This window comes from Xyrauchen texanus, chromosome 38, assembly GCF_025860055.1.
Source record: "Xyrauchen texanus isolate HMW12.3.18 chromosome 38, RBS_HiC_50CHRs, whole genome shotgun sequence".
Classification (NCBI taxonomy): domain Eukaryota; kingdom Metazoa; phylum Chordata; class Actinopteri; order Cypriniformes; family Catostomidae; genus Xyrauchen; species Xyrauchen texanus.
This window is the reverse complement of record NC_068313.1, coordinates 34,594,317-34,604,491: the sequence shown is the minus strand read 5'-3', so window position 1 is coordinate 34,604,491 and position 10,175 is coordinate 34,594,317. Positions and strand designations below refer to the sequence as shown.

General features: G+C 37.4%; 1 protein-coding gene across 1 annotated transcript; it reads left to right on the top strand.

Annotated features, from left to right (window-relative positions):
* Positions 1 to 1,624: 1,624 nt before the first annotated feature.
* On the top strand, positions 1,625 to 9,955 carry rab38a (RAB38a, member RAS oncogene family). Its single transcript, XM_052110287.1, has 3 exons — positions 1,625 to 1,862; positions 5,138 to 5,418; positions 8,957 to 9,955. The coding sequence occupies exons 1-3, from the start codon at positions 1,661 to 1,663 to the stop codon at positions 9,107 to 9,109; spliced, it is 636 nt and encodes a 211-aa protein (XP_051966247.1). The 5' UTR covers positions 1,625 to 1,660; the 3' UTR covers positions 9,110 to 9,955.
* Positions 9,956 to 10,175: the final 220 nt, after the last annotated feature.

The following is a 10,175-nucleotide window of genomic DNA, read 5'->3' as shown; positions in this document are numbered from 1 at the left end:
CTTTAATAAAGTTGCTTTTTAATGTACTTTGACGTGTGTGCGTGTGTCAAATTTCAGGAGATGCATGTCAGTCATGAGATCCCATAAACTTTAAAACTGTCTAACCCGTTAGAAAAGCTTTACCATCTGCTAATACCATGTTACTTTGTACTAACTAAATGGTTGTCAAATACATTCTCTATTGTATTTACAAGGTACTTCAAGGTGACCAAATAACTACATGGTGGTGATGCAAGACTAATAAAATGACCATTTAGTACCCTGTTCAAAATTAGTACCCTGTTGTTAGTGGTAACAGTAGGTTATCATGGTACAGTTTTGGAAAGCTAGTCCGTGCAACCTGCTGAAAAAAAAAAAAAAAAAAAATACACCTTGAACCTACCAAAGCTGGTTTGCTGGTCCTATCTGATCTCTCAGGCTGGTTTGGCATGCTGGTTTTAGGGTGTTATCAGCTGGGCTGGCTTTGAAAGCAGCTAGCTGTCAAGCTAAATTTGCTTTGCACTAGGCAGAGTGCTGCAGCACCCCCTGTTAAGTGCGGTCAAACTGTCATATTCCGTGTTAATGAATGTAATCACATTTTGAAGGGGTATTTATTTCCACAGCAGCGGTCAACCCTAAACCAACCCAAACAGCCCCCACCCCCTGTCTGTCTGCAGCGCCCCCTGTTCAAGTGGCCTTTTTTGGAAGATGTATGTTTTATTTTTGTCCTCCTCTGCAATACCCATGCCTGCTTCAGCAGATGTCTTTGAGAGGTTAATGATTTAGAATATATGCAAATCTGCTCTTTATGATGTTAATTAAAATGTGCTTTGCAGATAAAATGTTCCTAGACACTTCAGAGATGCACTTGTGCTATATGGGGAAGTTGGCAAACCAGAAGTGCCAAAATTAAACCAGATTTGGCCCAAACTCTGTTGCTATCGGACTGTGTAAATATTGTTTCCGCCAAAGTCCTGCAGCAGTTATTGATACTTTAATGTTAACACTTGTGCGTCAATTTAAAAGTTACTCTGAGATCCTTTGCCATAATATATTAACCAACATCAGTCCTAATAACTACAAATATTCTTCATTTTCAGGATTTAAACTATTTAAATGCCTGTTTGTTTACATAATGCCACTTTTTACATACACTCACTTCTACCAACACACCCACACAATGTTAGCTGCATAATTTCTTCAATTGGCCTGCAGTCCTAATACAACAAACCGAAAATAGGGGAAAAAGCATGTATTTGCTCCATAGGCTAAACATGAGAAAAATGGCGCCATCTGGTGGAATATATATATATATATATATATAATTGAAATTAAGCCAGGGCTCCTGAATGAAAACATATCATAGAATCCATGCTTTAATGCCACTGGGATCAAATATTGCAGGTTTAATGGGTTTCAAAGGGGACATTTTTCTCCTTAAGGTCCTGAGTGTAACTTTTGTTTACACAGTGTATTATAAATGCGTGTCACCATTTGTTTTTTGCGGTTACAATGGTTCCCCTCTTGAGTTGTAAGAGCTGTGCGGGTTATGTATCTGGTCTCATGCTCGACTCACTGGCAAGTCACAAGTTAAGCCTTTCTCTCCGCGGGGCGTTTCTTCTCCCTTCACTCTCCCACCGCGGACCAGACGCGTCCATGTTAGGCTCCATATCACAGAAACATGCAGAACCATCACCTGAAAGAACACCTGTATAAAATCCTGGTGATCGGGGATCTGGGTGTGGGGAAAACCAGCATCATTAAGCGCTACGTGCATCAGAACTTCTCCGCCAACTACAGGGCGACCATCGGCGTGGATTTCGCCCTCAAAGTCTTGAACCTGGACCAGGAGACCGTCCGACTGCAGCTCTGGGACATCGCCGGTAACTTACACTTTTTATATAAAAAAAAATATATATATTTTTTACAATGTACATAATTTTCATTATGTTAGAAATGAATCAGTTACAGTAGGATTTTAAATTTAGTGTTTTTTTTTTTTTCAACATTTTCCCCCTTTCTGGACTTGTTTAAGGACACGAGAACTTGTATAATATAATGCAATAGGGGCACACTAATTTGTCATTTAAATTAATATGATTATAGAGATTGCCGGTTCTTATTTTTTATATATATATATATATATATATATATATATATATATATATATATATATATATCTTTCTTTTTTATTTTTATTAAATGGTAGGTTAATATAAAACTGCTTGAAAATCTATTAATCAGAAATACACATTTAAATGGCCTTGTGTAACTTTCTAGTATCCTTGTCTATTGTTTTGTGGCCCAATCGTGTGCAAACATGCCGTAATCCAATAAAGGTTGCCTATCTCGCGAAGAATGTCCCTCGGTCATGTGAGGAAGATTTTAATAATTAAAAAAAATAATAATAATAAAAATAAAACACCTTAGGGAGGTCATTGTAGATAGCAGATGAATATCCCTGACAGAAAATAAAATAAACATCCGTTTTAGAGGCCTAGTTTATAGTGGGCTACCTTTCATTAACAATATAAACATTATTACTGTACATTAAACTAATGTGTATATTTAATGCCTTGAAATATCAGTGGCCCCCCAAAAAGTATTTGGGCACTTAAATTAAAAATAAAAATGTCTGAATGTCATTTTTTTTTTTTAGATGATAAAATGTAAAACTCCATATTTATGTTGTTAATTTTACCATTTACAATAAGCTTCCGTTTGTTAACATGAACTGAACAATTGTGTTTTTATTAATTAACATTAACTAAGATTAATAAATGCTGTAAAAAGAAAAGGTTAGTTAATTGTTAGTTAATAATATCTAATGCATTAACTAATGGTAAAGTGATACTGAAAATAGTAAGCCTATAAGCACGCCGAACAAATGACTGTATATTCATATTTGAATGTGCATGAATTTCATGCATTATATACGTTATATGACGCATTATGTTCGTTTGCAACCTCTTCATGAAGGTTATTACAAAGCTTTACTGAAAACAGTTTAGATGTCCAACTATGTCCATTTCAGCAGTTTTTAATGTTTATAAAATGACTTCTGATCTTGCTTTATTTTTCATTGACTGACTTAAGTGACTTCTCACACTAATCCCGAGCACTCGGTTGTGGCCCAGATCAGAGCTTTACATTTAGTGGCATGAGTTTGTGGATTTTGTCAATATTAGCCATTGGAATGTGCTTTCCCTCATTAAAGATAACCAGGCTTTGGGTTGGACGCTTGGAAATATGCACAAGAATCTCAAAGCAAATCACGTGGATTTGGGAGAAGAAAAAGTAGAGAGAGGTTGTGAGAGAGAGCGAGAGAGAGAGAGAGAGAGAAATTCCATTGCAGCACCCAAGGGCTTGACTGAAATAATCATTTCATTGTTTTGAGGTGAAAGTTTCTGCTATGGTCACCAGGAAATCACAAGGATATTAAGAATGTATACATATTCCTTGTATAGAAGCTAAACCACCATATGTACTGGAATCTGCATCGTGAGCACCATACATTCAGGAAAGAAAAGTCTTCATTATTAAGAACCATTTTTTGTTTTACAGGGTTCTTGAGTTGGCTATATGGTCCTGTAAAGAACCCAGAATTCAAGAATGTTGTGATTTACCAAGTACCAGTTTTTTCTTTTCTTTTTCTACAGAATTAGATCATGAAAATTTCTTTATGGAGTGGTGGTGGCGTAGTGGACTAAAGCACATAACTGGTAATCAGAAGGTTGCTGGTTCGATCCCCACGGCCACCACCATTGTGTCCTTGAGCAAGGCACTTAACTCCAGGTTGCTCCGGGGGGATTGTCCCTGTAATAAGTGCTCTGTAAGTCGCTTTGGATAAAAGTGTCTGCCAAATGCATAAATGTAAACTTAAATGTTCTCATGATATCAGGTCGATAAACACAGTTTATTTATTATTGGACTAAAAGTTACAACTTGATGGATTTTCGAACTAGCCAAACATGTCCCAGAGGTTGATTTAAATTAAAAAGTGAGTATTGACGCTGACTTCCATCCCTGGAGTCATAAGTTCGAATCTAGGGTGTGATGAGTGACATAGCCAGGTCTCCTAAGCAACCAAATTGGCCCGGTTGCTAGGGAGGGTAGAGTCACATGGGGTGACCACCTTGTGGTCGCGATTAGGGGATCTTGCGTGCGTGGTGAGTTGTGCATGGATGGCGGAGAGTAGCATGAGCCTCCACATGCTGGGAGTCTCCGCGGTGTCATGCACAAGGAGTCACGTGATAAGTTGCATGGATTGACGGTCTTAGAAGCGGCACCCGGATTGAGGTGAGTAACCGCACCACCACGAGGACCTACTAAGTAGTGGGAATTGGGCAATCCAAATTGGCAGAAAAAGGGATAAACAAAACTGAATTGGGCATCTCGAGTCATGTGACAAAACAACATGGCGCTGTTCTCAGTGGAGTTTGTCTTTGGGAGAAATTTCAACACAACTGCGTCTGGTAGGAAACCTAATTAAGGTTTTACATTGAAACCGGTTTGAATCAAAAGATTGGAGTCTCAAGTTTCATCCCATATGCCATTTTGAAAATTTGAGCGATTTATCGTGAAACGTCACGCTGTTAAACACAATGACCACTATAGTGGAACATAGGGCTAATTTTCTCGTAGAAATCCTGTATTCACTGTGCATTCATCCAAAAGCTATAAAATGGTGCTTTCAGAGGCTTAACATGGAGTTAGAATGAAAGAGAATTAAGTCATTCACTAATTAGGGAGAAAAGGAGCATCTTATAGCTTTACTATTCTGTCAAGTGCATTCACTCCTAAAATTTGACCAAAAGTTCAGTTTCAGGCTGCAGATGATGTCTGGACCACTCAACATGTTTGGCAGACATGGGACAATGGTAATTAGCTCCACAGTTGTGGGGTCATTTCCACCACACCAAACAATTTTGCCCTTAATTGCATTTATTTATTTGTCAAAATTTAGTGTACTTGTAAAGCAAGTTGACAAAATTGTCAGTGACGAAAATGTTTGAGATGAAATATGAGACAAGTGATGTTTGAAGATAACTTTTTCAGCTGCTGTACTCAAAATTCGCTAGCAATTCTTTATTCCCTAATAATTTTTTCCCCTCAACAAAAAAACCCCCCAACATTTCTCTACACTCTGTCTTCACAGGTCAGGAGCGTTTCGGAAACATGACGCGAGTGTACTATCGAGAGGCCATGGGTGCCTTCATTGTCTTCGACATCACAAGACCGTCAACATTCAAGGCGGTGGCGAAATGGAAAGAAGATCTCGATGCCAAGCTGAGTTTATCCAACGGCAAACACGTGGCAGTCGTGTTGCTCGCCAACAAGTGTGATCAGGGCGGAGACGTTCTCACGAACAACGGCATTAAGATGGAGCAGTTCTGCGAGGAGAATGGCTTTGTGGGATGGTTTGAAACTTCTGCCAAAGTACGTAATGAATACCTTTGAGCTTATCTATAGAAATCTACTACTGGTGGTACATGAGATGGTTTTAAAATGATGATTTGTAACATTATATCTGTTGTAGAGGTAGACCGATATATCGGTTTTACAGTTTAATCGGTGCCGATAGTTGCATTTTGGAGCTATCGGTTATTTGGAAAAATCTATGCCGATTTGACAATAGTTTTTTTTATTATTCCTCTGTGCTCCGCTGTGGCTGACGTTGGAGGATTCTACAATTTGATCGGGGTAGTTCTGCGTTATCACAGCGGCCTCTAAAGGTGAAATAAAACAACCACCGATTTCACGTGGGGATTTACTGCAAATCTTTCATCATTGACAATATTCATCCACCTTTTTATCCTCACTTCAATGCATATTTTGTTATCTTGATTAGATAATCAAGTGTTCTAAATTGAAGTGAGAGCATGCAAAGAAAATATGCGACTATATGTAAACATGCCCCATCAGCACAAACATACACATACAACTTCATATCTTGTTACTAATAATAAACCTTGTGCCTCATTAAATCTCATCTGGGGAAGTAAATATCCACAAAACATTTCATCTGGTGAATGTTGTATAAAGACATTAAAAAGCTTACTTTGGCAAGTACTTCCCATATAGAGCATTGTGATAGAGCCAATTCACTGTCAGGTGTGTGTATATATATATATATCAGACTTGTTTATATTTAAACAGTCTTGCCTGACTGTTATAGCCTCTAAATCTATGCCCGTCATAGTAAGGAAAGACAAAGACATTTTTTAAACCTTCTATAAACTGATTTTAAAAAACAATCAGCAGATGAATCGGTTATCTACCCTTTTCACCACCTTAGTTATCAGTATTGGCAAAATCGGTTGACCTCTAATCTGTTGTATCCTTATGTTTTTAAGTGCTATATAATGTGATTTTACGATTGATAGGTTAGCCTTTAACTCCCATGTACGTACGCTTCTAATAAAGAGCATTTGTCAGAGTTGTTTTGGTCTCATGATCAGTGGAGACAAACCAAGTTTAAGGTTAGATTAAGAGGCCAGAACAAGCATTAGGGCCATGTAAAAGGTCAAGCTTAGGGTAAAAATGATCTAGTTAGTGGAGATCTGTCTCATTTGGTAGAGAAACTCACTTAAAGTGACATAGCCTCGGTTCATTGGGTCACTGATCTCAGCAATCCGTTCCCATGACAAGTCAGTATAAAAGTGCGAGATGGCGAAATATTACAAGTTGGCTCACACGAATACGTACGTCTTTTACACCCATAGAGAAAAATAAATTAACCAATGAATTATGTTATTACCAACTTCCCCTAAGTTTAACCACTAATCCAAATCTAAACCTAACTATGATTTTAATATAAAAATAACTTTTGCTAATACCATGGAAAAAAGCAAACATTGGGTTTGGAATGAGACAAAGGAAGTCTATTACAGGTTATTTCTGTGCATCAGTCATTTGAATTGTAAAAATAAATATGGAATGAGTTACAAAAATGTCTTCACCGACAATTCCTTTCTTAAAATAATGTGTGTTGGATAGGAGGCTAGCTCAAATGTGATGCCTGTATTGAATCGATTTGAAATTCATTGATTGGTCGGTCTCAATGGGAATAAACGTTGGATTTGAAATTCATTGATTGGTCGGTCTCTATGGGAATAAACACTGGATTTGAAATTCATTGATTGGTCGGTCTCTATGGGAATAAAAGTTGGATTTGAAATTCATTGATTGGTCGGTCTCAATGGGAATAAAATTTGGATTTGAAATTCATTGATTGGTCGGTCTCTATGGGAATAAACGTTGGATTTGAAATTCATTGATTGGTCGGTCTCAATGGGAATAAACGTTGGATTTGAAATTCATTGATTGGTCGGTCTCTATGGGAATAAACGTTGAATTTGAAATTCATTGATTGGTCGGTCTCAATGGAAATAAAATTTGGATTTGAAATTCATTGATTGGTCGGTCTCTATGGGAATAAACGTTGGATTTGAAATTCATTGATTGGTCGGTCTCTATGGGAATAAACGTTGGATTTGAAATTCATTGATTGGTCGGTCTCTATGGGAATAAAAGTTGGATTTGAAATTCATTGATTGGTCGGTCTCTATGGGAATAAACGTTGGATTTGAAATTCATTGATTGGTCGGTCTCAATGGGAATAAACGTTGGATTTGAAATTCATTGATTGGTTGGTCTCAATGTCAATAAAATTTGGATTTGAAATTCATTGATTGGTCGGTCTCAATGGGAATAAAAGTTGGATTTGAAATTCATTGATTGGTTGGTCTCTATGGGAATAAAAGTTGGATTTGAAATTCATTGATTGGTTGGTCTCAATGGGAATAAAAGTTGGATTTGAAATTCATTGATTGGTTGGTATCAATGGGAATATATTATTATATTAGACAAAATTAGACAAAACACAGAATCTAAAGGTCAGCAAATTGTGTAATCTGTAACACATACACAACATGTTTTATGTCTTTGCATTCAAATAAAATACTCTTTGGCTGAACTTGATTCGTTCATGGACAGTAGTTCCACGTGTTTGAAATGAATTGTTATCACAACTCAAATACTTCATGAAGAGGGAACTTCACTGAATTGAGTAAACCCCACAAAATCAGACATGTCACAATCTCAGATAAACCTTTTAATTCTTTATATACTAGATAGTGAAGGTGAAAGTTAGCATGATAAACACAATACAATATAATAAAACATTAAGCACCAGGAAAAATCCCCCTTTATATTCCCCCATTATGTTAAAAATCATAAAATAACAATTAATGTTAGCATTTACTCTCGAGTCCCATGGAAAGCATGCTGTGAGCTAGCAATGCCTTGCCCAGTTAAATCAAACAAAATGTGTTCCTGTTGTCCCACAGAAAAAGATTAATGTAAACATTTTTCAATTGAAACAACTTAGTCAAATAAAGTTTCCTTGGTTGCATGCATTTTTTGAGTAACATTAACAAGGGAATATTGAGTAAACCTAATAATAGAAAAATTGTAACAGTTAAAGGATGGGCAAGGAGGAGGCGGGAACCAGCTGAACAGTCAACATAAATTTAATGATATAAATGAACAACATTAAACATAAGGACAAACATGCAGCATGGCCGCGTGCATCTGTCTCTCGAACTGGAGTCTCCGGCCCCCCTTTTATCTCGTTCTCCCGCTGATCATCGGATTCAGCGCTGGCCACGGATCCTCGTGGTCTGGCCACGCCCTCTTCATCATCACAAGCATTACTCACCTTCCAAGCTTCTTTTTACAGACAAGTATTTGTTGTGAATGTTTGTGAATTTGTCTGCATGAAGATCATTAAAGCTGACAGGACGGCCGACAAGCAGGAAATCGTTCAAACACTTCCTGCTGACTCGCAGTCCTGTGGCTATGTCATGAATATTCAAGAGTTAATTAATTCAGTCACAGCCAACGACAAGGTGTGCAAACAATGACAGCAGTTACTATCATTTTGAACTCTCTCTCTCTCTCTCTCTCTCTCCAGGAGAATATTAATATAGATGAGGCAGCGCAGTGTCTGGTGAAGCACATAATATCTAATGAGAATGATCTGCTGCAGTCAGAGGTTACAGACACCATCTCGCCGCTGCAGGAGTCGAGCAGCGGAGGAACCTGCTCAGCGTGTTTCAGGTCCTGAAGTCACTGCGCCTCATCCTACATTAGACTCAACACAAACAAACAGAGATCTCCTTGTCTCTTATCATTCCTTTCCATTCTCGTTCTTGTTTTATTCCTATTTCTTTTTTTCTTTTCTCATCTCACCTCACCTGCATTTATATGTGTTAGCACTGGCGAGGGGACCTTGCTGCCATATCTTCATTTCCATGGTAACAGACTTATCAAACACTGTCTTTTAAGAGGTAAAAGAAAGTTTTGTGAGTTCTCCGTCTCTCTCTCTCTCTCTCTCTCTCTCTCTCTCTCTCTCTCTCTCTCTATATTGGCTTATCTACAGAACTTCACAAGGACCCTTGAGGTTCTGAGTGTTCTTGCCAAATCATCAGGATGCAAACAGAGAAATGGCAATAAAACCCCCAATAGCCACTTAAGAAAGTTCCAAGTGAGGTTCTTTCATTTCATTTAAACTTTTATTGTTTTCCTGTTTATTTTTATTATGGACCAAATTCTCTTAAGTGAAAATTACTTACATAAGCAAAATGATTATGAATGTTAATTTGTTTTTGCCCGCTGTGCATACAATATAAAAAAAGTGCCAAACTGTGAAAAACATAAAGGCAGCCAAAAGTCATACTGCTCAGAATTTCTATACTGTATACAGTCCTTACAAGTATTAATGTATTAAAATTTGTCCTGATTTTTAACTTTTAAACATTGCTTTGTATTGTTTTATTGTTTTTTTTTGTCAACGCTGCAATACAATTGACTGGTTATTTATCATGTGGCTGTAAGTTATATATTTTTAATACAGAGTATGAAATTATGTCATGTATTTACTCAGTATACAGTAGAATGGTTTTAAGTTAAACTATTAATAAATATAATCTTTAATAAAGTGTGTGTTCCCTTGAAATGTGAATATATAATACATTTACATTTATGCATTTGGCAGACGCTTTTATCCAAAGCGACTTACAGAGCCCTTATTACAGGGACAATCCCCCCCCGGAGCAACCTGGAGTTAAGTGCCTTGCTCAAGGACACAATGGTGGTGGCTGTGGGGTTCAAATCAGTGTACTTCTGATTAC

Coding starts and splice junctions, on each gene's coding strand:
- rab38a (XM_052110287.1), top strand. CDS start 1,661: ATGCAGAACCATCACCTGAAAGAACACCTGTATAAAATCCTGGTGATC. Junction 1,863..5,137: donor GCAGCTCTGGGACATCGCCG/GTAACTTACACT, acceptor CTGTCTTCACAG/GTCAGGAGCGTTTCGGAAAC. Junction 5,419..8,956: donor GGTTTGAAACTTCTGCCAAA/GTACGTAATGAA, acceptor CTCTCTCTCCAG/GAGAATATTAATATAGATGA.